Genomic DNA, 27,050 nt, shown 5'->3' with positions numbered 1-27,050 from the left:
CTTCTCAGCTGGAATCTTGCTGGGAGTCCGTTGTACATTGGTAATGAATCAAAGAATCATAGAATGGTTACAGCACGGAAGAAGACCATTCAGCCCGTCGAGCCCGTGCCGGCTCTCTGCAAGAGCACTTCAGCTAGTCCCACTCCCCCGCCCTTTCCCCCTAGCCCTGCAAATTTCTTTCCTTCAGATACTTATCCAACTCCCTTTTGAAAGCCACGATTGAGTCTGCCTCTGTAATGTATATACCTTTAAGGGGGGAACTATCTTTTACAGCTCATGTATACTGCAGTACCGGCAGTGACCACACCTGTATATAGCACTGAGTAGTAATCTGTACAGATCAGTTCCAGTGTGAGCCACGTTGAGTAAACACCTATTGTACCGTTCTCCTGCAGTCTGTGTCTTATTATACACAGACACAACATTGGCGACAAGGCAAGTTCGAACCTACCTGCAACTCTGCATCACCTCCCGGGGATTCGTTCCTGGAGATCAGTGGATTGGAGGTCAAGGCCAGAGAATCGGGCGTCGACCACGGGCAACCGCCCAGTCATCCAGCAGAGACTCGAGAATTGCGGGGGAGGCTGTCGAGAGCCTGGCTTGGCTTTCCAGTCGAGGTGGTCCAGCGAAACGGGCTGGCAACAGGTAGTGCGCAGACCCTTCCCGGACAGCGGCGGGCTAGAGCCCGACCGAGCGGCACAGCAAAAGGGCCGAGCAGCATCGACGGGGGAGAGGGCAGAGCGCACAGGGCGCAGCCGGTGTTCAGGGGCCGAGCAGCGTCGAAGAGAGAGAGAGATGCGCAGAAACCCGCGAGGCGCCACCATTGCCACGAGGACTGTCGAGAGCGGCGTTGGCAGCAGCGCAGGAGAAGCGCGTGAAACCTACAGGGCACCGCCATTGCCACGAGAACCGCCGGGAGCGGCGTCAGCAGCAGTGGGGGAGGAAGGAAAGCGCGGGAGATGCCATATTAAGCCATTGGGAGACGCCATTTTAAACCACACCCAAAATGCCGAAGAGTGGCAGTATCACCGCATTTGACAATGGAGTCGAAAATTGGACTACATATGTCGAACGAATAGAGGTATGCTGCAAGGCAAATGAGGTGTCAGGTGACAAGAAAGCGTCAGTATTGTTAAATTTAATGGGTGCAAAGACGTATGGTTTATTACGAAATCTAGTAACCCCAATGAAGCCAATGGAAAAGAGTTTTGAAGACATAGTAACGATACTACAGGAACATTTAAACCCCACACCGCTGCTGATAGCAGAAAGATTCAAGTTTCACAAACGGAACCAGCATAAGGATGAAAGCAATGCCGATTATTTAACAGAACTGCGCAAACTATCGAAACACTGCCAGTTTGGAGCGGAACTGGCAGATACCTTAAGGGACAAGTTTGTGTGTGGGCTTCAAAGTGAAGGAACCCAGAAACGGCTTTTATCTGAAAAGGAGCTTACGCTGGAAAAGGCTTTCAGCATTGCAGTATCATATGAAGCAGCAGCACAGGGCGCTGCAGAGATACAACAGAGACCGCAAGAATATGGCACAAACGAAATGTCATATAGAACAGAGAAGTGCTATCGCTGTGGCAGAACAACACACGACCAGAATGATTGCTGGTTCAAAGACATAGTGTGCAGACAGTGTGGAAAAGTAGGACACATAGCATGAGTCTGCAGGTCGGGAAAGAAAACCAGCAATAAGAAATCTACCAAAGAAAAGTACAAGAAGGTACATAAGATGACGGAGAATAGTTCAGACGAACAAAAGAGTGATAACGACTCCGAAAGCAAGGAGCTGGGTTGTCTGAAACTACATAATGTGATCACAACGGAGGATCACCGAACCATTTGGGTCACTCTCAAGATAGCAGGAGTCCAGGTAAAGATGGAATTGGACACAGGATCAGCCCTAACAGTCATAAACTGACGGGACTACGAGCGGCTATTCTCACACATACCCTTGAGAGACACAAAAATTATTTTGAAGACGTACACGGGGCAAAAAGTCTACCCCAAAGGGAAAATAAGGGTGACCGTTATATATAATGGTAAGGAAACACCAAAACTAGACCTGTATGTATTGCAAGATGGAGGACCACCATTACTGGGACGTGAATGGATCTGGAAAATACAACTGGATTGGCATTCCATACAGGCACTGACTGTGGCTGACAAAAAGGATGACGACGTCACACCTGGGCGACTGTCAAAGATCCTAACTGACGCGAAAGAAGTGTTCCAGCAAGGACTCGGAACACTAAAAGGCATGACAGCGATGATTAAAATTGAAGAAAACGCAAGCCCCAAATTTTTTCAGGCCAGACCGGTACCTTACGCGATCCGCCCAGCCGTCGAAGCAGAGCTGGAGAGTCTGGAACGTTCAGGTGTACTGTCCAAGGTAGACTGGAGCGAGTGGGCTACACCCATTGTCCCTGTGATGAAAAAGTCGTTGAGCAGCATGCCTGGGGAACCAAGGAAGGTTCGCATCTGTGGGGACTTTAAGGTAACAGTGAACCCGGTCCTTCACACCGTACAATATCCACTTCCGCGGATTGAAGATATTTTCGCCTCGCTATCTGGAGGGAAACGCTTCACTAAGATTGATCTGGCCCAGGTGTATCTGCAAATGGAGGTAGAAGAAGCATCAAAAAAATACCTCACAATCAACACCCATAAAGGTCTCTACCAATACAACCGCTGGTATTTGGGGTAGCATCAGCTCCGGCTATTTGGCAGAGGGCAATGGAACAAGTCCTGCAAGGGATCCCAGGGACCCAGTGTTATTTGGACGACATCCTGGTCACGGGCGAAAATGACAGTGATCACCTTGCCAACCTGGAGCAGGTGCTCACTAGATTGCAGGAATATGGGCTCCGAGCTAACCACCCCAAATGCGGGTTTCTTAGAAAACAGATCTCGTATTGTGGCCACGTTATCGATAAAGAGGGGTTACATAAGTCCCCAGAGAAGATTGAGGCAGTAGTCAAGGCTCCAGCACCGGAAAATGTGTCACACATGAGGTCGTTCCTCAGGCTGGTAAACTACTACCATAAGTTCTTGCCAAATTTGTCTACAATACTACACCCTACTGCAAACTGGGGTGCGATGGAAGTGGAGTGATGAATGTAGACGAGCTTTCCAGAAGAGCAAAACACTAATCACATCAAAAGTGGTATTGGCACATTACAACCCAGCATTACCAATTCGGTTGGCATGTGATGCGTCACCCTACGGCATTGGAGCGGTGCTGTCGCACAAATTCTCGGACGGCTCAGAGAGGCCAATAGCCTTTGCGTCACGATCACTAACCTCAGCCAAGCGTAACTACGCCCAGATTGACAGGGAGGCCCTCAGCCTAGTGTGGGGAGTGAAAAAGTTCAATCACTATCTGCACGGGCAGAAATTCACCTTGCTGACTGATCACCAGCCTCTTGTCTCCATTTTTAATCCGAAGAAGGGCGTTCCGGTGATGACTGCGCAACGACTCCAAAGATGGTCACTTTTTCTAGGGGCGCACCACTATGAGATTGAATATAATGGCACGAAACAGCATGGAAATGCTGATGGGCTATCACGCCTGCCACTGCCTACTGCGGAGGAAGCACCAGCAGTGGATCCTGTCGAAATATTCCATTCGACTATAGTTGAATACCTACCGGTAACTAACGCTTGTATCGAAAAGGAAACCCGAAATGACCCGAGACTGTCTCGGGTATATGATTTGACGGTGAAGGGATGGCCAGCACATGGCGACTCACTGTTGCCAGCATTCTCGACAAGGAGAGAACAGCTGTCAGTGTGCCGGGGGACCTTGATGTGTGGATCCCGAGTGGTAATTCCACCCAAGTTAAGGGATAGAGTGCTCAATGAGCTTCATGAGGGTCATCTGGGAGGGGTAAAAATGAAAAGCCTAGCCAGGGCTTATGTGTGGTGGCTGGGAATCGATAAACAAATTGAGGACCTCACCAAGAGCTACTCAGGATGCCAGAAAGTCCAAAATGCACCACCACAGGCCGCTCTACACCCATGGGAGTGGCCCTCATCTCCGTGGCAATGGGTGCATATTGATTTTGCTGGTCCATTCATGGACTCAATGTTTTTAATAGCCGTGGATGCGCACTCGAAATGGCCTGAGGTCATCAAAATGTCCTCCACCACCACGGAGAAAACTATTGCAGTCCTACGGACCATTTTTGCCAGGAATGGCTTGCCAGAACAGATTTGCTCCGACAACGGACCACAGTTTGTGTCCGAAGAGTTCTGGAGGTTCTTGAAAAAGAATGGGGTAAGGCATTACACATCCGCCCCGTATCATCCAGCCACAAATGGATTGGCTGAGAGGTTCGTACAAACCTTTAAGAAGGCAATAAAGGCTATGTACAATGACAACATTCTGCTGCAGCACAAGGTGGACAATTTCCTGTTCGCCTATCGGAATGTGACACATGCAGTCACCAACCAGGCCCCAGCCATGATGTTCTTTAACCGAAGGTTAAGATCTCGCCTGGATTTGCTCAGACCAAACGTATGAAGAGATGTTGAGAGTAAGCAATTCTAGCACATCCATGAGAAGCCAACAAGGAGCTTCAATGTAGGGCAACCAGTCTTGGCCCACGACTACCGAACAGAAAAATGGCAGCCAGGAACGATATGCACACGGCAGGGCCCACTAATGTACACAGTGGACGTTGGGGAGAGCATCGTGAGACGCCATGCTGAACAGATCCTAGAGTCACAGGAACAAGTCAACCCCATGCCTCGCCCATACGTACCTGGTGATGAACCCGACGTACAGGTCGCATCTACCCCAGAAACAGTAGCATCGGAAGCTGATGAACCAACCGATGACAGGGGGCCAGAATCGCCTCCGCACCAAGAGCAAGACACTCGGGAAAGGCGCTATCCAGAAAGGATCAGGAAGCCTCCCCAAAGACTGAATATATAAATAGACTATTTTCAGCTAATGTTGCATGTTAAAAGTGTTAATTGTAATTAGTTTGATATTTAATTGTTAAATGAGTGTTATGGTACTGTTAATCTAAAAGGGGAGGAATTGTAATGTATATACCTTTAAGGGGGCAACTATCTTTTACAGCTCATGTATACTGCAGTACCGGCAGTGACCACACCTGTATATAGCACTGAGTAGTAATCTGTACAGATCAGTTCCAGTGTGAGCCACGTTGAGTAAACACCTGTTGTACCGTTCTCCTGCAGTCTGTGTCTTATTATACACAGACACAACAGCCTCCACCACCCTTTCAGGCAGTACATACCAGATCCTAACCACTCGCTGCGTAAAAAAGTTTTTCCTCATGTCGCCTTTGGTTCTTTTGCCCATCACCTTAAATCTGTGCCCTCTGGTTCTCGACCCTTCCATCAATGGGAACAGTTTCCCTCTATCTACTCTGTCCAGACCCCTCATGATTTCGAACACAAAATCTCCTCTCAATTTTCCCTGCTCCAAGGAGAACAACCCCAGTTTCTCCAGTCTATCAACGTAACTGAAGTCCCTCATCCCTGGAACCATTCTCGTAAATCTTTTCTGCACTCTCTCTAAGGCCTTCACATCCTTCCTAAAGTGTGGTGCCCAGAATTAGACACAGTACTCCAGTTGGGGCTGAACCAGTGTTTTATACAGGTTTATCATAATTTCCACACTTTTGTACTCTATACCTCTGTTTATGAAGCCCAGGATCCCGTAAGCCTTTTTTTAACTGCTTTCTCAACCTGCCCTGCCACCTTCAACGATTTGTGCACACATACCCCTAGGACTCTCTGTTCGTGCACCCCCTTCAGGATTGTTCCCTTTTGTTTATATGTCCTTTCCTCATTCTTTCTACCAAAATGTATCACTTCACACTTTTCTGCATTAAATTTCATCTGCCACGTGTCCACCCATTTCACCAGCCTGTCCATGTCTTCCTGAAGTCTATCACTCTCCTCCTCACTGTTCACTACTTCCAAGTTTTGTGTCATCTGCAAATTTTGAAATTGTGCCCACGTCCAAGTCATTAATATATATCAAGAAAAGCAGTGGTCCTAGTACCGACCCCTGGGGAACACCACTGTATACCTTCTTCCAGTCCGAAAAACAACCGTTCACCACTACTCTCTGTTTCCTGTCACTTAGCCAATTCCGTATCCATGCTGCCACTGTCCCTTTTATTCCATGGGCTTCAACTTTGCTGTTAAGCCTATTATGTGGCACTTTGTCGAATGCCTTTTGGAAATCCATGTACACCATGTCAACCACATTGCCCTCATCAACCCTCTCTGTTATCTCATCAAAGAATGCAATCAAGTTAGTTAAACACAATTTGCCTTTAACAAATCCGTGCTGGCTTTCCTTAATTAATCCACACCTATCCAAGTGACTGTTAATTTTGTCCCTGATTACTGTTTCTGAAAGCTTCCCCACTACTGAGGTCAAAGTGACTGGCCTGTAGTTGCTGGGTTTATCTTTACACCCTTTTTTGAATAAGGGTGTAACATTTGCAATTCTCCAGTCCTCTGGTGCCACCCCCGTATCTAAGAAGGATTGGAATATCTTAGTACCGCTGCAATTTCCGCCCTCAATTCCCTCAGCATCCTAGGATGCATCCCATCTGCTCCTGGTGACTTATCTACTTTAAGTACAGTCAGCCTTTCTAGTACCTCCTCTTTATTAATTCATATCCCATCCAGTATCTCCTCTACCTCCTTCTTCACTATGTCTATGGCAGCATCATCTTCCTTGATGAAGACAGATGCAAAGTACCCATTTAGTACCTCAGCAATACCCTCTGCCTCCATGCATAGGTCTCCATTTTGGTCCCTAATCGGCCCCTCTCCATCTCTTACTACCCTTTTACTATTTATATGCCTATTAAAGACTTTTGGATTACCTTTTATGTTGGCTGCCATTCTATTCTCATACCCTCTCTTTGCCCCTCTTACTTTCTTTTTCACTTCTCCTCTGACCTTTCTATATATAGCCTGATTCTCAGATGTATTTGCAACCTGACATCTGTCATACACGCTCTTTTTCTGCTTCATCATATTCTCTATCTCTTTCGTCATCCACGGAGCCCTGACTTTAGTTGCCCTGCCTTTCTCCCAAGTAGAAATGCACCTCAATTGTACCTGAACTATTTCCTCTTTAAAGGCAGCCCATTGTTCCATTGCAGTTTTGCCTGCCAATCTTTGACTCCAGTTTACCCGGGCCAGATCTGTTCTCATCCCACTGAAATTGGCCTTCCACCAGTTAAACATTTTTACTCTAGATTGATCCCTGTCCTTTTCCATAGCTAATTTAAACCTTATGCTACTATGATCACTGTTCCCTAAGTGTTCACCTACTGACACTTGCTCCACTTGACCTACCTCATTCCCCAGAATCAGATCCAGCAATGCCTCCTCCCTTGTCGGGCCGGGAACACACTAATCAAGAAAGTTCTCCTGAACACACTTCGGAAATTCTTCCCCTTCTCTGACCTTAACACTATCACGATCTGAGTCTATTAGAATAGTTGAAGTCCCCCATTATTACTCTTCTTAGGCAGTCCCTTGGAACTGAGGATGACTTGCTTCCACATTAAAAATGAGCTCGCATGTGACTGATGAGTCCAATGCGGGACCTACAGTCTCTGTCACAGGTGGGGCAGACGGTGGTTGAAGGGGCGGGTGGGTGGGGTGCTTGGGTTGACGTGCGCTCCATGCGCTGCCTGCGCTTGGCTTCCGCTTGCTCCCGGCGAAGAGACTCGAGGTGTTCGGCGCCCTCCCGGGTGCTTCTCCTCCACTTTGTGCGGTCTTGGGCCAGGGATTCCCAGGTGTCGGTGGGGATGTTGCACTTTTTCAAGGAGGCTTTGATGGTGTCCCTGAAGCGTTTCCTCTGCCCACCTGGGGCTCTCTTGCAGTGCCGGAGCCCCGAGTAGAGCGCTTGTTTTGGGAGTCTCGTATCGGGCATGTGGACAATGTGACCCGTCCATCGGAGCTGATTGAGCGTGGTCAGAGCTTCGCTGCTGGGGATGTTGGCCTGAGCAAGAACACTGACGTTGGTGCGCCTATCCTGCCAATGGATTTGCAGGATCTTGCGGAGACAGCGTTGGTGGTACCTCTCCAGTGCTTTGAGGTGCCTGCTGTACATGGTCCATGTCTCTGAGGCATACAGCAGGGCAGGTATCACTGCTGCCCTGTAGACCATGAGCTTAGTGCCGGGTTTGAGGTCCTGGTCTTCAAACACTCTCTTCCTCAGGCGACCGAAGGCTGCACTGGCACACTGAAGGCGGTGTTGGACTTTGTCGTCAACGTCTGCCCTCGTTGACAGTAGGCTCCCGAGGTATGGAAAGTGGTCCACGTTGTCCAAGGCCTTGTCGTGGATTTTGATAATTGGGGGGCAGCACTGTGTGGCGGGGGCAGGTTGGTAGAGGACCTTTGTCTTACGGATGTTTAGTGTAAGGCCCATGCTCTCGTATGCTTCGGTGAAGGTGTTTACGATGGTTTGGAGTTCGACCTCCTAGTGAGCGCAGATGCAAGCATCGTCTGCATACTGTAATTCGACGACAGAGGATGGGACGACCTTGGATCTGGACTGGAGGCGACGGAGGTTGAACAGTTGCCCGTTTGTTCTGTAAATTAGCTCCACTCCAGTGGGGAGCTTACTGAGGGTGAGATGGAGCATTGTAGCAAGGAAGATTGAGAAGAGCGTTGGTGCGAAGACACAGCCTTGCTTGACCCCGGTTCGTACGTGAGTTGGGTCTGTGGTGGAACCGTTGGTCAGGATCATGGCTTGCATGTCGTCGTGAAGCAGGCGGAGGATAGTGACAAACTTTTGAGGGCAGCCGAAATTGAGGAGGACACTCCATAATCCCTCACGGTTGACAGTGCCGAAGGCCTTTGTGAGATCAAAGAAGGCCATGTACAGCGGTTGGTGCTGTTCCCTGCATTTCTCTTGTAATTGACATGCGGTGAAGATCATGTCCATTGTGCCCCTTAGTGGGCGGAATCCGCATTGTGACTCTGGGAGGAGCTCTTCGGCCACTGGGAGAAGGCGATTGAGGAGGATTCTTGCGATGACTTTCCCTGTGGCAGATAGCAGGGAAACTCCTCTGTAATTACCGCAATCGGACTTGTCACCTTTCTTGAAGATGGTCACACTTACGGCGTCTCTGAGATCCCCGGGCATGCTCTCCTCCTTCCAGATAAGAGAAATGAGTTCATGAATTCGCGCCAGTAGTGCTTCTCCGCCATGCTTTAGTGCCTCGGCGGGGATTCCATTTGCTCCTGAGGCCTTGTTGTTCTTCAGTTGTCAGATGGCCTTTTCAACCTCATGCCAGGCTGGGGTTGTGCTGAGATGGTGGCGGGTAGCATGCTGTGGGATGGAGTTGAGGACACTCGTGTTGAAGACAGAGTCGTGGTTGAGGAGATCTTCGAAGTGCTCCTTCCAGCGGGCACTGACTGCTTCCCTGTCCTTGATGAGTACCTCTCCGTTCTTGGCTCGCAGTGGGGAAGGGCCTTGGGTGCTTGGACCGTAGATGGTCTTGACTGCGCTAAAGAATCCACGCACGTCGTGGTTGTCGGCTAGCTGCTGGATCTCCTGCACTTTCTCCACCCACCATCTGTTCTTTAGGTTGCGAGTTTTTTGCTGGACCTCGGCCTTCAGGCTTCTGTAGAGCTGCTTTCTTGCTCTCGAGTTCTGTTGCTGTTTCCAGATCAGAAATGCCTTGCGCTTGCGGCTTATTAGCTCCTGGATCTCCTGGTCATTCTCGTCAAACCAGTTTTGGTGTATCCTGGTTAAGTGACCGAGCGTCTCTTCACAGGTGCTGATTATGGAGGCCTTGAGTGCAGACCAGATGCTGTGGGCACTCTGTGTCTCTGCATCACTGGGAGTCGTCAGGTTGTTTGTGAGGCGCAGGCTGAATGGGGCTTTCTTAGCGGGGTCTTTGAGTGCTCCAGCGTTAATTTTCCTGCGGCATTGTTTCTGTTGCCGCCGCTGTTTTGGGGCTACATTGATGGAGATGACAGAACGGATTAGGCGGTGGTCTGTCCAGCAGTCATCAGCTCCTGTCATGGCGCGGGTGATGCGGACGTCCTTGCGGTCCCTCACTCGGAAGATGACGTAGTCCAGCAGATGCCTGTGCTTGGAACGAGGGTGCTGCCATGAAGCCTTGTACTTGTCTCTCTGACGGAACAAGGTGTTGGTTATGACGAGGCCATGTTCTAAGCATTTCGACAGGAGGAGGCTACCGATGGAGTTGGCTTTCCCTACCCCCTCTCTGCCGATCACACCTCTCCATAGGTCTGTGTCCTTTCCAACTCTGGCGTTGAAGTTGCCAAGGGGGGATCAGCTTGTCGCCCGTTGGGACTCGGGACAGGGCTTGTTCGAGGCTGGAGTAGAATTCCTCTTTGGTCTCGTCTGTGGCTTCCAATGTTGGGGCGTACGCACTGATGACCGTAGCGCACTGGTTTCGGGCTAGGGTGAGTCGAAGAGTCGTGAGGCGCTCGTTTATACCACTAGGGGAGTCTCTGAGACGCCCGACCAGTTCATTTTTTATGGCGAAGCCTACCCCATGGAGGCGGCGTTCTTCCTCGGGTTTGCCTTTCCAGAAGAAGGTGTAGCCACCGCCTTGCTCCTTGAGCTGGCCTTCCCCTGCCCGCCGGGTCTCACTTAGGGGGGCGATGTCAATGTCGAAACGTCTGAGCTCCCGGGCAACGATAGCAGTATGGCGTTCCGGTCTGTCACTGTTGGGGTTTTCCATGAGGGTCCTGACGTTCCAGGTCCCGAACTTCATTTTAAAGGGTGGAAGATGCCTGTGCGTGAATTCTTTTAACGTGGGGTGGCCGTTGCACACCAGCTACCACACGGGCTTGACAGAGCAAGGTCTTGGTCCAATGGCAAGGGGATCCAAGACGATTGGAGACCAGGCTCTACTACAACGGCCTAGCACACACACACAAACATAATGCTACTGTCCTCCTCCCTCCTTCCCGCAGATCCTCTCTGCTTGGGTTTCATAGGATGCATTGTGGTCCTCCCGACCTCGCTGTTGGCCCGTGCCGCACCTTCCCTGGGCCCCGACCCCGCTGCTGGTCCACACTGCGCCACTCCTGGCCCTTGACCTCGCTGCTGGGCTCGTCCTCGTTCCTGGGTCCCGGCCTCGGGCATGAATGATGTTGTCTCTCACAGGATCAAATTAGCATTGATATTCTCACTTTGGGAGCTAAGTTTAAGTGAAGAGCCAGTGCTCACTGAGAACAAAGAACAGGCATGGTTGGGGGATGGGCAGTTGGCTCAGATAACATTATCACTACTCTATAGTTCTTGCATCTCTCTGTAATTTCTCTGCAAATTTGCTCCTCCATATCTTTCCCACTAGTTGGTGGTCTACAGAGTACACCTAGTAGTGTAATGCCACCTCTATTATTTCTTAACTCTAGCCATATAGATTCTGTTCTTGACCCCTCCAGGACATCCTCTCCAGCACTGTAACATTCTCCTTGACCAATACTGCCACACCAGCTCCCATCTTTCCTTCCCTATCTTTCCTGAACACTTTGGGGGAAAAATTGGGTTGCTTTGGGCCTCCCGTTAGTGCCCTAAGAGGGTGCTAACGGGGCGCAAAGCAACTAGCGCCTGGGCGCGGCGCCACCCACACCTCCTGCGAAATTCAGCGGGAGGTTAGCGGTGGTGCTAACCGGTAGTGCCCCGTGGCACTGCGCCGCCAGCGATGACGGCATCGCCGTGCGCAGCGCCCCGGCCGTAATCCTCGGGAGCGCCCCCTGACTACCTGCAGCCGGGGAGGCGCAATTTAAAGGTGAGGTGCGGGGTGGCCATTTTTGTTGCTGGCCACCTGCCAGCACCTGCCAGCACTCCCATCCCCAGCCTCTTGAACGCCCCCCCCCCACGGAGTGCCAGCTGCGCTCCATGAGCTCCATGACTTCCAGTAGCACCCGCGTCCCTCTTGGGGCGCAACCATTCAATTTCCGGCGCGGGGGCGCTAATTTTTCCAGGGCGCTAAAAGTAGCGCCCCGGCGCAGTTAGCACCCCAAATGGGGCGCTACTCAATTTTTAGCCCTTTATATCGATGAATATTTAATACCCAATCCTGCCCTTTTTGAACCAGGTCTCCATTATTGCCACAACATCATATTCCCATGTGGCTATTTGTGCCTGCAGCTCACTTACCTTGTTTACTACGCTTCATGTGTTCACATACATACACTGTGAACCCATTTTAGACCATCCTGTATTCTCTCTTAGTTTGACCCCACCTAATACCTTACTATTTCTTACTTTAGTGCTCTCTGCCTCTCCCAATCCTTTGAGCCCTTTATTTTCCCTTTCTAATGTTACATCCTGGTTTAAGCCCTCCCCAACAGCACTAGCAAACCTCCCCGCGAGGATATTGGTTCCGCCCAGTTTAGGTGCAACGTGTCCGGCCTGTACAGGTCCGACCTCCCCCAGAACCGGTCCCAATGCTCCAGGAATCTAAAGCCCTCCCTCCTGCATCATCTCTCCAGCCACGCATTCATCTGCACTATCCTCCTATTTCTATACTCACTAGCACGTGGTACCGAGAGTAATCCAGAGATTACTACCTTTGAGGTCCTGTTTTTTAATCTCTTTCCTAGCTCCCTGAAATCTGCCTGCAGGACCTCATACCTCTTTCTGCCTATGTCGTTGGTACCGATATGGATCACGACCTCTAGCTGTTCAACCTCCTGCCTCAGAATGTTCTGCAGCCACTCGGTGACATCCTTGACCCTTGCACCAGGGAGACAACATACCATCCTGGAGTCACATCTGCAGCCGCAGAAACGCCTGTCTGCTCCCCTAACTATCGAATCCCCTACCATTATTGCTTTCCCACTCTTCTTCCTCCCCCCCCCGTACAGCTGAGCCACCCGTGGTGCCGCAGACTTGGCTCTGGCTGTAGTCCCCAGAGAAACCATTGCCCTCACCAGTACTCAGAACCGAATACTGGTTGGAGAGCGAGATGCACTCAGGGGACTCCTGCACTACCTGCCTGGTCCTCCTCTTCTGTCTAGTGGTCACCCATTACCTTTCTGCCTGCACACTCTTTATCTGTGGGGTGACCAACTCCTGAAACGTGCTATCCATGAAGCTCTCAGCCTCACGGATGCACTGCAGTGACGCCAGCTGCTGCTCAAGCTCCAAAACCCAGAGCTCGAGCTCCTCCAGCTGACGACACTTCCTGCACATCTGGTTGTCCAGGACACGGGAAGTGTCCTGGAGTCCCCACATGGCACAGGATGTGCATTCCACGGGACTGAGCTGCCCTGCCATGCCTTTACTTAATAGTGTGGCGTTGCCACATTGGGGAAACACTGTGTGTATGTAGATAAACCTGTATAATCCCCTTTTAACTGCTGTATTCCCCTCCCCCCGCAAGACAGTTGCAAGCTGAGAGGAATAAGGCACGTTCAGACTTGCCTGCTGCTGATAGAAGGAAAACCAATCAGGTTCCAGCAGGTGACCAATCCGTGAGTCATCACAGGTTCGCGGGCTTCACGAATTCAGTACTGTATTGTGAGAGTTGGAGTAAAGACCTATTTCTTGTAGCTCGCTGTGTTGCCTATTTCTTTACGCGGGAGACCGTAGTCCCCCACATTGGTGACCCCGAATGTCGGCGGCTGAAGCCCCCGACTCACGCAACCCTACAGAGGCCAGCAACGACCCGATGGCAACCAGCAGCAGCTTGATGTTGGCCGGCGCCGCGTCCTTGATGCTCCCCACCTTCTGGGAACACCAAGCACCAGCTTGGTTCGCGCATTCGGAGGCCCAATTCACCCTTCGCAGGGTTCAAGACGATGAAGAAAGGTACCTCCACGTAGTTTCAGCACTAGCAAGCTCTACCGCCGCCGAAGTTCTCGACCTGCTGGGGAACACACCACAGACCGACAAGTACTCAACCATTAAGGGCCGCTTGCTGCAGGCTTACGGCCTGTCCAAGGAGGAGAGGGCCTGCAGGCTTCTCTTACTACCAGGCCTCGGCGATTCTACCCCGACCCAGTTGATGAGCCGAATGCTTGCGCTCCTGGGCTCTAAACCGCAGTGCTTTTTGTTTCGGGCCCTTTTCCTCAGCTTGCTTTCTCAGCAGGTACAGACTGCCCTCGCGGGATCCCCAATCACGGACTGCGTACAACTGGCAGCCGCCGCGGACAAAGTTTTTGCCATCGCCCAACTCGGCTGTGCAGCCGCGAGGCTCCCCAACACCACCGAGCGCACGCCGCCATGCCAGGCCGCAGAATTATGCTACTACCACGCGCGTTTCGGCCACAAGGCCCAACGCTGTAGAGCACCCTGCTCTTTCGATCAAACCAAGATGGCCACCCGGCCCAACGCACCAGCCCCGCACCGCCGCCTGGGCCCGCTTGACCGCACCCCCGCCGCCACGATGGCCATCGGCACCGCAGGTAAACTGCTGTACATAACCGACTCTCTTTCAGGGCGCAGATTCCTTTGCGACACCGGAGCCCAATGCAGCATAATTCCTGCCTCCCAGCTCGACATCCAGGCAGGCCGCAGCGGCCCACCCCTCGTGGCGGCAAATGGCGCAGCCATCGCTACTTTCGGAAAGCGACGGGCCGAGGTTTGTTTCAACGGCCAGCGATTTACGTGGGATTTCGTGACGGCCTCGGTGGCACATCCTTTGCTGGGCGCCGATTTTCTTTGCGCCCACGGACTCCTGGTTGACATCCGCGACAGGCGCCTGATCGATGCAGCAACTTTCGCTTCACTGGCCTGCCAGCAGAGCAACAGCCCGGCCCTCGTCGGGTCCTGCTCCACCCCGGCGCATGACGACTACGCCCGCCTACTCGCAGATTTCCCGAGGCTCACACAACCGACCTTCTCAGCCACGGCAGCCAAGCATGGGGTCGAGCACCACATCGCCACTACGGGACCACCAGTGTTCGCTCGAGCCAGACGCCTGGACCCAGCCAAGATGGCGGTGGCCAAGGAAGAAATCGCCACGATGGAAAAACTGGGCATCATCCGCCGCTCGAACGGCCCTTGGTCGTCCCCCCTCCATATTGTGCCCAAGCCGGGCGGTGGCTGGCGCCCCTGCGGCGACTACAGACGGCTCAACGACGCCACCACGTCGGACAGCTTTCCCTGCACCAGGACGCGGCCCAGCAATTCCGTCCAGTGCCCACTTCGCAACACGGCCCGCAGCCATCCTACGTGCCTCGAGACTTACGACATGCGGAGTTCGTCTTCGTGCGCCAGGATGCGCACAGAGGCCCGCTGCAGGCACCATACACCGGCCCCTTCCCAGTATTGGAGACGGGGGACAAAGCTTTTCTTATTGATGTCGGCGGGAAGCCGGACCTTATTTCAGTAGACCGCCTCAAACCGGCGCACCTGGACCTTAGCTTCCTGTTTTGGCCGGCTCTTCCCCCACGGCGGGGCAGACCTCCCGCGTTGGCAGCGGCCCCACAAGAGGACCAAGACACGCCAGTACCTTACTTTCCGGCCGCCGCCCCACCTTCGCCGGCAGCTCGTTCAGCCAGCCCACCGGCAGACCAGCCGCCAGACCAGCCGACGAACCAACCGGCCGACCTCCCAGACAGCCCTCCTCACACGCCAGATGGCTATTACAGCCGCTACGGCCGCTTGGTCAAACCTCCGCAGAGACTGACTTTTACAGTTAACGAGGATTCTGGGGGGGGCGTATTGGGGAAACACTGTGTGTATGTAGATAAACCGGTATAATCCCCTTTTAACTGCTGTATTCCCCTCCCCCCGCAAGACAGTTGCAAGCTGAGAGGAATAAGGCACGTTCAGACTTGCCTGCTGCTGAGAGAAGGAAAACCAAGAGGAATAAGGCACGTTCAGACTTGCCTGCTGCTGATAGAAGGAAAACCAATCAGGTTCCAGCAGGTGGCCAATCCGTGAGTCATCACAGGTTCGCGGGCTTCACGAATTCAGTACTGTATTGTGAGAGTTGGAGTAAAGACCTATTTCTTGTAGCTCGCTGTGTTGCCTATTTCTTTACGCGGGAGACCGTAGTCCCCCACAATAGACTATTAACTAGAAACACTTACCAGCTACTCACCAATCAGCTCCTTCCCTGGTTGTGACGTCACTTTAACTGTTTTACAGTTGTTGCTTTTGTTGTTGTTTTCACTGGAGGTTCCCCGTCTCCTCGCTGCCGCCACTGCTCCAGTCTGCGCTCTCTCTGGGCCTCCCGCTCGATTTATACTCCGCCTCCTCGCTGTCACCGCTGCTCCAGTCTGTGCTCTCTATGGGCCTCCCACTCGATTTATACTCCGCCTCCTCGCTGCCGCCGCTGCTCCAGTCTGCGCTCTCTCTCTGGGCCTCCCGCTCGATTTATACTCCGTCTCCTCGCTGTCACCGCTGCTCCAGTCTGCGCTCTCTCTGGGCCTCACTCTCGATTTATACTCCGTCTCCTCACTGCCACCGCTGCTCCAGTCTGCGCTCTCTCTCTGGGCCTCCCACTCGATTTATACTCCGTCTCCTCGCTGTCACCGCTGCTCCAGTCTGCGCTCTCTCTGGGCCTCCTGCTCGATTTATACTCCGTCTCCTCGCTGTCACCGCTGCTCCAGTCTGCGCTCTCTCTGGGCCTCCCGCTCGATTTATACTCCGTCTCCTCGCTGTCACCGCTGCTCCAGTCTGCGCTCTCTCTGGGCCTCCCACTCGATTTATACTCCGTCTCCTCGCTGCCGCTGCTCCAGTCTGCACTCTCTCTGGGCCTCCCACTCGATTTATACTCCGTCTCCTCGCTGTCACCGCTGCTCCAGTCTGCGCTCTCTCTGGACCTCCTGCTCTCTTATGTTCATTAATAAACAGACAATGCTGTTCATAGACTACAGCTCAGCATTCAACACTATCGTCCCCAATAAGCTGGCCACCAAACTCCACACTCTTGGCCTGAACACTTCCCTCTGCAACTGGACCCTGGACTTCCTAACAAACAGACCCCAGTCTGTCAAATTAGGTAACCACACCTCCCCCCCCCGACCCTGAACACGGGGGCCCCACAAGGATGTGTGCTGAGCCCCCTCCTTTACTCCCTCTTCACCCACGACTGTGTGGCTGTTAATGGTTCCAACACCATCATCAAGTTTGCAGATGACACCACGGTAGTAGGCCAGATCGCCAACAATGATGAGTCAGCCTACAGGGAGGAGGTCCAGCATCTCGTGAAGTGGTGCGCCGACAACAACCTGGCCCTTAACATCAAGAAAACAAAGGAAATAATCGTGGACTTCAGGAAGTCCAAAGGCGGAAGTCACACCCCCATCCACATCAATGGGGCGGAGGTGGAAAGGGTGGCCAGCTTTAAGTTCCTCGGAGTCCACATCACGGAAGACCTCTCCTGGTCCCTCAACACCTCCTCTCTGGTGAAGAAGGCCCAGCAGTGCCTATATTTCTTGAGGAGGCTGAAGGGATGTAATCTGTCACCCCCGATCCTCTCTAACTTCTACCGCTGCACTATAGAGAGCATCCTGACAAACTGTATCACGGTATGGTACGGCGGCTGTAGCTCCCATGACCGGAAAGCCCTGCAGCGGGTAGTCAAAACTGCCCAACGCATTACCGGCACCCGGCTACCGACCATAGAACATATATATCAGAAACGCTGCCTACGGAGGGCACGGACCATCATCAAAGACCCTACCCACCCCAGCCACAGTCTGTTCGCCCTCCTACCATCTGGAAGACGCTACAGATGCATTCGCACCCGTACGACCAGATTTAGGAACAGCTTCTTTCCCAGGGTTGTCATCCTACTGAACTCCACAAATAAACACTAAAGCCTGCACATCTGCCGATGCACTTTATTCACTTTATTATGGTCATATTTATGCTAATATATATGTACAAATGTATGTTGAAATGTTTAAGTGTCCTAATCCAAATTGTACACTCTCGGGAGCCGCAAGCCTACATTTCGTTGTACTGCACTTGTGCACTAACAATGACAATAAAAGTTGATTTGATTTGATTTGATTTGATTTGATTCTTATTATGAACACAGCTAGCTTTTGCTAGACACTTTTATTGAGCACATGTGGACTAGGTACAGTATCTGTAGAGGCCGCCATCTTGACTGCTGCCTTGTGGGTAGCCTAGTGCCTCATGGGTAATGTAGTCTTAATATACATACAGCTATATACAGCGCTACACAGCTCTACGGCTCCACCTAGTGTCCACTATAGAATGACATGTTATTGATCATTACATCCCCTTTTCTTTGAGGTTTAGCAAAATCAATATCAATCAACTTTCAAGAAAACAATAAAGATAATATCAGTAACACTTTTGTTAGTGCTCTATAAACATAAACATTTTCAAAACAGTCAACACATTTTCAAAGCTTTACATTGTACTCAAAGATTAAGTCTATCAGGCTTTTTTACTTCACGTGTGGATCTTCTCAACACGGGTAAGTCTGATGTGTCTTCATGAGATTGTTCTGGCGCTGAATGACAAGATGCAGTTGCGGCATTGTCATCAATCTGCTCTTGAATAGTCTCTTGTGTTTTTAGGAGGGAACGGCGGTTCCTCCTGAGAATCTGTCCTTCCTCAGTTCTAACAGTGTATGACCTTGGTCCTACTTCCTCAAGAACTGTAGCTTTCCTGTTCCATGCATCTGGATCCTCAATCCTGACAACATCATCCCTTGTCAATGGTTTTAGAGTTTTGGATGACTTGTCATAGTATGATTTCTGTTTCAGCTTTAACAGTTGAAGTCTCTGTCTCAGTTCCTCACTTTGCTGTTCTTTTGCACAGCAGGGTAGCGTGGTGCACAACTTGCGACCCATTAGTAGTTCAGCAGGTGAAGAACCACAGTCTAAAGGTGAGGCTCGGTAGCTCAGCAGGGCGCGATAAGGATCAGACTTGCTTTCTGTTGCTTTCTTCAGTAGCTGCTTGAGAACTTGAACACCTTTCTCTGCCTTACCATTTGACTGAGCATACAAAGGACTGGATGTGATGTGCTGAAAGTCATAATGTGCTGCAAACTGTTGCCACTCCTTACAGTTGAAGCACGGACCATTGTCGCTAACGGCAATCCTGGGAATTCCATGTCTGGCGAAGATGGATTTCACATGCATTATGACACTGCTTGCTGTGGTGCTTGAGAGCAGCGCCATCTCAGGATAGTTAGAATAGTAGTCAATCACTATTAGATATTCTTTACCATTTAAATGAAAGAGGTCCATACTAACCTTTTGCCATGGTGCTGTTGGTATGTCAGCTACTATCATTGGTTCCTTTGTTTGTTTGTTTTGGTGTTTCTGACATGTCTCACATTTGCCTATCATGTTCTCAATGTCCTTATTTATGCCAGGCCAATAAACAGTGTCTCTTGCTCTCCTTTTGCATTTTTCAATTCCGAGGTGTCCCTCATGAATCCTTTTGAGCATGTCTTGACGTAGAGCCTGTGGAATGACTATTCTGTTCTGTTTTAGTAATAGTCCACTTGCGACACTCAATTCTGACCTTATGTGAAAATATTTTGGACAGGAAACTTTTGGCCAACCATGATGAATGTTCTCTATTACTGTTTGTAATACTGTATCTGTTACTGTTTCTTCTGCTATTTGCTTTGATTTTGTGTCTGACACGGGCAGTGCAGCAGTGACCATACTCATATGAACATCCACGTCTTCTTCAGTAGAGCTCACATGACTCAATGTGGGTGCTCGGGATAGTGCATCTGCTAACACTATGTACTTGCCTGGTGTGTAGATCAGTTCAAAGTCATATCTTTGCAGCTTCATCATGAGTCGTTGAATCCTTGGAGACATCTCATTCAGGTTTTTTTTTATGATGGCAACCAGAGGGCTGTGGTCTGTCTCAACTGTGAAGGTGGGAAGTCCATATATGTAGCCATGAAACTTTTCTAGTCCAACTACCAAGCCTAGACATTCCTTTTCAATCTGGGCGTATCGACACTCAGTATCAGTCATAGACCTGGAGGCATAGGCAACAGGCATCCAATCTTCATCCTCTGCTTGTAGCAAGACCGCACCTAGGCCATCTTTTGATGCATCGGTTGACACTTTGATTCTTTTTGTTGGGTCAAAGAAGGTGAGTACAGGTGTGGTTGTCAGCACTGTTTTGAGGTTTATCCACTCTTGTTCATGTCTTTCTGTCCATGCGAACTCATTTGTTTTATGTAGCAGGTCTCGTAGACAGGCTGTCTTGGCTGACAAGTTAGGAATGAACTTTCCAATGAAGTTTATCATCCCCATGATGCGTAGCACTCCTTTTTTGTCAGTGGGTCGGGGCATTTTGAGTATGGCGTTTACTTTTTCCATATCTGGCTCTATTCCTTTACCAGATAGATTATCTCCTAGGAAAGTGACTTCCTGGACGCCAAACTGACACTTGGCTTTGTTGAGCTTCAGTCCATTCCGGCGTATGCTCTGTAGCACTTTAGTCAGTCTCTCATTGTGTTCTTTCAGTGTGGAGCCCCAGATGATGATGTCATCAACATAGACCCGAACTCCTTCCAGACCTTCAATTATGTGTTCCATCGCTCTATGAAAGATTTCAGATGCAGATATTATCCCGAAAGGCATTCTGAGGAAACAATACCTGCCAAATGGTGTGTTGAAGGTACAGTATTTGGTGCTCTCTTCATCCAGTTTTAGTTGCCAAAATCCTTGTGAGGCATCGAGCTTTGTAGAGTATCTGGCACCTGACATTTCACTGGTGATTTCTTCTCGCTTGGGAATCTGGTAGTGTTCACGTTTTATGTTTGCATTTAAGTCCTTTGGATCCATGCATATTCTTAGATCATTGTTCTTTTTCTTTACACATACCATGGAGTTAACCCAGTCTGTTGGCTCTTCGACTTTCCTGATGACTCCTAGTGTGGTCATTCTGTCCAGTTCATTCTTGAGCTGGTCACGCAGGGGTGCTGGAACTCTTCGTGGAGCATGTACCACTGGCTGAGCATCCTGTTCCTGAGACTAGGGACAGGGTCACTGGCAAGGCTTGGAAGCTAAGCAGAGCCAGGCCTGGTTAGTACCTGAGGGGGTGACCATCAGGGAAGACCAGGTGCAGAAGGTCACGGAAGGAGCCCCGAGGAGGGGCGGTTGGTGAGAAGGTCACGGAAGGAGGAGCGGCTGGTGAGCAGGCCCGGGCGTTGGGCTGAAGATTGTCGGACAGGAGGAATGGTGGAAATGGAATGGCGGCACGCAGCGGCTTTGCTTCTCCCAGTCATGGGAGCTTGCAAGATCACATTTTGTTGTTCATGTACTTGTGCAATGACAATAAAGTTGAATTATTATTATTATTATTATTTAGCTGGATCTTGTAAGTGAATGGTAGAACTCCAAATCCTTAGAACACATCCTGGAAATTATTCACTACAGAATCCACCGAGTCATCTGGTCTGCTTATGGCACAGTTTATACGGTAGACTCTCTTGACCAGTTCTAAGTCCTCACAAGCTTTGTCACCCAGTAGTGAATCAAGTCTTTCAGCCACAACAGAAAACATGAGATGAAGCACTTTATCTTTGACTGTCACTTTAAGTCTGCATACACCTAAGCTATCTATTTTCTGTCCATTATAGTCCATTAGTACTGACTTTTTCTGTATTTTGGGCTTTTCTTTCATATTGTTAATGTCACTCATACTGATTAAGTTTGCTTTTGCCCCAGTGTCTAGTTTCAAGGTAACTAATGCTCCATTTACCTGCAGTGGGATCATCCATTTGTCCTCTTTTACTGCATTAACTTTATATTCAGCATTGTCCATTTCTGAGGGCTGCACATTTTCTGTATCCTTTTTGATATTATCACATGACACCATTCCTACAAAAAATATCTCACTTAAACCAGTGTCCTCAATTACATTAACTCGTTGCCCTTTCTTAGTTTGTACTTTTGAAAAGCATTGTTTGGCAAAGTGATTCTTTCCATTACACTTTGTGCACATTTTTCCAAACGCTGGGCATTGTCTTAACTGGTGTTTGTAACCACAGCGTTTACAATTAAAAATGTCATCCTCCGATTGCTTTTCATTTCTGTTCTGCCCACGTTTCTTCCCCTTGTAGGACACAGCACCGACAGCAGCATTATCACTCATTACAATCGCATCATTATTGATTTCACTGAAAGTCTTCGCGTGCTTTCGAGCTAGCTCGCTGGCTTGGCATATTTTCACCGCATTTTCCAAATTTAGTTTGGTTTCTCTCAACAGACGTTCCCTGACTTTTTTATCATGAATACCAAACACAATCTGGTCACGAATCATGGATGCTTTGAGCTCAGAGAAATTACATGTCTGTGCTTTCAGTTTCAGATCAGTTATAAAGCTATCAATAGTCTCATTTTGCTGCTGTGTCCGAGAACAGAAGATGTATCTTTCATAGGTCTCATTCTTTTTGGGAGAGCAATGTGCATCAATTTTTTTTAGCACATCTTCTAATTTTTCTCTGTTCTCCACTGGATTAAATACAAATGTATTAAATACCTCTATCGCCTGTGGGCCTGCAACCATAAGCAGCAACGCTATCTTCCTTGCGTCTGGCTTCATACCGAATCCGATGGCTGCAATGTAGAGTTTGAATTGTTGTTTAAAAGTCTGCCAATTGTAGTCGATTTTTCCTGTGAGTTTCAAACGCTCTGGTGGCTTCAAATTCTCCATTTCGCTTTTCACAATTTACTCCTGGTGCCATCTTATGTTCATTAATAAATAGACATTCTTATTATGAACACAGCTAGTTTTTGCTAGACACTTCTATTGAGCACATGTGGACTAGGTACAGTATCTGTAGAGGCCTCCATCTTGACTGCTGCCTTGTGGGTAGCCTAGTGCCTCATGGGTAATGTAGTCTTAATATACATACAGCTGGGTAGTGTAGTCTTATATACATACAGCTATATACAGCTCTACACAGCTCTACGGCTCCACCTAGTGTCCACTATAGAATGACATATTATTGATCATTACACACTCGATTTATACTCCGTCTCCTCGCTGCCGCCGCTGCTCCAGTCTGCGCTCTCTCTGGACCTCCCGCTCGATTTATACTCCACCTTCTGCTATCCTGTGACGTCACTCCTTGTTTATTGTTTTTTTTTTAAGCCGCCGCCTCTGCTGCCGCCACTCCCACTCAGGTCCTCACCGAGAGGAAAATGACTAAGCGCTGCGGTGGCGTCGGAGCGGAGACTGGAACAAAAACCTCTCCCAGGAACATCGACTGGACTCAGTTGCCCGACGCCATGCTGTTAAATGCTGCACCAGGATTGGTGCTGGAGAGTGCCACCTATAGGTCAAGTACTGCATGTACAGGTACCAGAACTAGACTAGTGCAGATATGTATCTGCACCAAATTCACACTCACACATAATAAAATCACAGACATATCGGCACAGACGAAGGTTATTTCAATCCATTGTGCCAGGGGCATCCTGGCAGAGCCTATTTCCTGTCCCGGATGATTAACATGGCCCAGAGGCATCCTGGCAGGGCTTAGTGCTGGCAAAATGGGGAGGAATTGTAAGTGTAAGTGTAAGTGCAAGCCTCTCAGGCCTGCCTTAGTGCTCCAGACCATCAAGATCAGGTCTTCTGGCAGTTGCTTGAGATGAGCAGCCAGAAAGTCCTGAGTGCCCACAATCAACCTCGGGAAATACAAGAAAAACATTGCTTGTCTGCATACTCTCCGGCTTTCCCTGGGAACCCTGCTGATCTTCCAGTCCACGGCGCCTGCGGACAGTCACGGTGCCAGTTTTTTTCAGGCACTTCAACACCAGGTATCCAACAATCTAATCGATCGGAAAATGATGTAGCAAGTTGCAAATCCCCTCTCCCATCTTATTTGTATACCTGTGATAGGTCAGTGCCTACTTCAGGTGCAGGCTTAACTCTGCCCACATTGGAAAGCCCCAGAAATTATCCCCTTTTTCCTGACCTTTGAGCTGGGGAAATGGGCGTTCTTGGGGCCAAACATCAGGAATATCATCTCCCAAATACAATCACTCTAATCCTGAATCTACCCCTAAATCTACAGTTAACCCTAAACTTAATGCTAATCCTAAATCTAATCTTAATCCAAAATCTAAATATGACTGCAACCATAACTCCTAAATTCTAACCCTCAGTCATGTCTTTATTACCATGATGATCGGCAGATTGATGATGCTGAACTTGAAGGTAAAACCCGATACAAAGAAGTGCACCTGCTCGAATGCAACTGTGCATTGTGATGCTTGAACAGCACACTAGGGCACACAATTGCACTCATGCAGGTGCACGACTTCTCCCCCTTATTTTTGGTATCGACGATTGTGCCAGCAGCGTGTGTAAAAAAAAACATACGCAATTACATATGTTGTGTACACCTGTCAATGCTCACGAACACAAGGGTCACAAGGTGCAGAACAGGGCAAATGGAGACCGCCCACTGATACAGAATTTTGCACTTTTATTTCCAATTCGTTGGCATTGCTACTTAAATTGTGAATCAGATGGTAGACTGGGCTGCAGTTTCTTTGGGGAAAAATTGGGTTGATTTGCGCCTTTCCATAGCACCCCCGGGTGAAGAAGGGGGGGTGCTTCCAGTAGTGTCCCGCCTCCTGCTTGGGGCGCTACCACTGAATTTACGCCGCAGGGGCGCTAACTTTTTCAGGGCGCTGGCGACGTTAGCGCCTCAAAGGGGGCGCCACCAAATTTTTCCCTCTTAGTTTCATTATATTGTACATTTGCTCAGTGCTTCAGAACTGAAAATCCCCATCCATTAAAGCTCAAATATTACACAAAATACAAAATAAAGTGCCAAATGGCTGGGAAAAAACAGATTTTTTGGTTATTAACAAACATAGATGAAAAGTAAAGGCCCTTAGGACACTACCGATGTTGAATAGTGAAAGGATGTGCTGAATCACGTGCTTAGATAATGCCAAACTTGGTCGTTAAAGAGTGCAGGACGAAGAGAAGACAGAGAGGGATTTAATCCTGGACTTTTGAAATTACGTCGGAGCTGGAACCCACCTGTCTCCATTTTTATCGAGTAGCATCTCCTCTGTGCTCCCATTGGCTCCAAAGACAGACATATAAATGTTGGCATCAGTCCCACCATTTGGCGTATCACCGGTAATCACGGTTATTTCATAAGGGACCTGTTCAACAACCATATTTACTGTCAATGCTACACAAAATCCAGATACAACCAGAGAATTTCACCATTATTTCACTACAGTTCCTATTTATTTCCCTTCTACATGATCTTTCACCATTTCTATTCTGATTCCGTACCCACTTCCCATTCCCATTCATATCCATTGTATACAATTTCACGACTGATCCACCATTCCAGTCCACTTTCTCATTGCTCCCATTGTATAGATACTATTTGTATGTAACTTCTATTTTTATTCCCATACCGACTTAGAGTCATAGGGCAGGATTTTCATTGGGCCGTGGAGGCGAGATTGGAGGCGTGTGGGGGGTTAAAATCCCCAAATCGGGGGGCACGAACCCATCCCGCCCCCAACCCGCCTCCATGCCTGTTTCAAAGGAGGCGGGTACCTGACCCGCACTGGGACCCGCCTCCCCGAGGCGGGAAGGGGATTAGTACCAATTAACTGCCTGTTAACAGGCAGTTTTTAGCCTAATCCCTATTTTCATCCCTGAAGTGTGGGATTCCCGACAGCTCCAAACCACGGCAAGTTAGCGAGGTGGGCCGTCGGGCTGAAGGGCTTGGAGGGTTTGAGATGTCCGGTGTTCAGGTGAGTGATGGGTGCATGAGTGCAGAGGTAATGTGTTTAAAGTGTTTAAAGAAGTTTTACTTACCTTTACAGCCTTCCTTCCTTCAGGTCTCGGGAGTCCCTCATCTCACCGGCACAGAAAGCAGAATGGCCGCGATCTGTCAAAAATTGCAGCATTCAGCTTTCTGTTCTGGAGAGATCTCTAAATCATCCTGAGAGGAAGGAACTAACTTAGAGTACAGATTGTCAGTATTTGACAGCTTCAAACAGCTGTCAAACGCTGATATTTCATCTGTCAAAAGGTCTTGACAGATGAAATATCAATCTGTGACGTCACCTGTTGCCATGTGGCCCTTAATTGGCCTGCTGAGCCCGCTGGGCGGGCTCAACATGGTTAATCAAGTCAAAATCGCATGGGTTGGCTACAACTCGATGGAGGCGGGACTACAACCCCGAAAGTTGTAGTCCCGCCTCCTACCCACCTCCTCAATGAAAATCCAGCCCATAGTCATAGAGTCATAATGGCACAGAAGGAGGCCATTCAGCCCATCGAGTCCGTGCCGGATCTCTGTAGAGCAATCCAGTCAGTCCCATTCCCCCGCTCTATCCCCGTAGCCCTGCAAGTTTATTTCCCTCAAGTGCCTATCCAGTCTGCCCTTGAAAACATGGAGTGTCTCTGCTTCCACCACTTCCGTCAGCAGCGAGTTCCAGGTCCTCACCACTCGCTGCGTAAAGAAGTTTTTCCTCAAATCCCCCCTGACTTACTACTTATTCTCATCCATTTCCAGTTCCCAAACTTGACACATTTCCTATTCTCCATTTGAATCCATCTGATTGTACTGGATTATATATTTTTGGAAAGATATGAAGCGACCCCTACCTTCTGGCCAATCTGGACATTTTCTGCATCGAGGATGCTGAACACCCGCGCTGTCAGCCCATCGCCTCGGTCTTTGGCAAGCCAGCATTTGCACTGAAAGATGTACATGGTGCCTTTGGTAGGCACAGAGATTTCCATCTCCTCCACTAGCCAGCAGCTGTCTGGAGTGGCACCATCGTGACCCAGCTGTTCAGAGGGAAACAGAGACACAGTCAGAGAACAATACAACATTGTAGATCAGTAAGGAAAGGAAAGGACTTGCATTTTTAGAGCGCCTTTCACGACCTCAGGACATTCCAAAGTGCTTTACAGCCAATAAAGTACTTTGGAAGTGTAGTCACTGTTTTAATGTAGGAAACACGGCAGCCAATTTGCGCACAGCAAAGTCCCACAATCAGCAATGAGATACATGACCAGATAACCGGGAGAACTGCCCTGCTTTTCTTTGAATAGTGTCATGGAATCTTTT

The 27,050-nt window shown here is 49.5% G+C and overlaps 1 protein-coding gene across 1 annotated transcript in view; it reads right to left on the bottom strand.

Annotated features, from left to right (window-relative positions):
* The window catches only part of loxhd1a (lipoxygenase homology PLAT domains 1a), a 164,812-nt gene that overhangs the window by 22,685 nt on the left and 115,077 nt on the right, over window positions 1-27,050 (bottom strand). The window contains exons 31-32 of the mRNA XM_085975347.1: window positions 26,582-26,767; window positions 24,986-25,113 (exon numbers count right to left, since the gene is read on the bottom strand). Of these exons, the coding sequence (XP_085831473.1) occupies window positions 24,986-25,113; window positions 26,582-26,767 (314 nt within the window). The remainder of the gene's footprint in view (window positions 1-24,985; window positions 25,114-26,581; window positions 26,768-27,050) is intronic.

Source organism: Somniosus microcephalus, chromosome 2 (genome assembly GCF_052327205.1).
Source record: "Somniosus microcephalus isolate GS21.2 chromosome 2, FLI_Smic_1.0, whole genome shotgun sequence".
In the NCBI taxonomy this organism is placed as follows: domain Eukaryota; kingdom Metazoa; phylum Chordata; class Chondrichthyes; order Squaliformes; family Somniosidae; genus Somniosus; species Somniosus microcephalus.
Note: the sequence above shows the minus strand (reverse complement) of the source record. Positions and strands in the feature narration are given on the sequence as shown.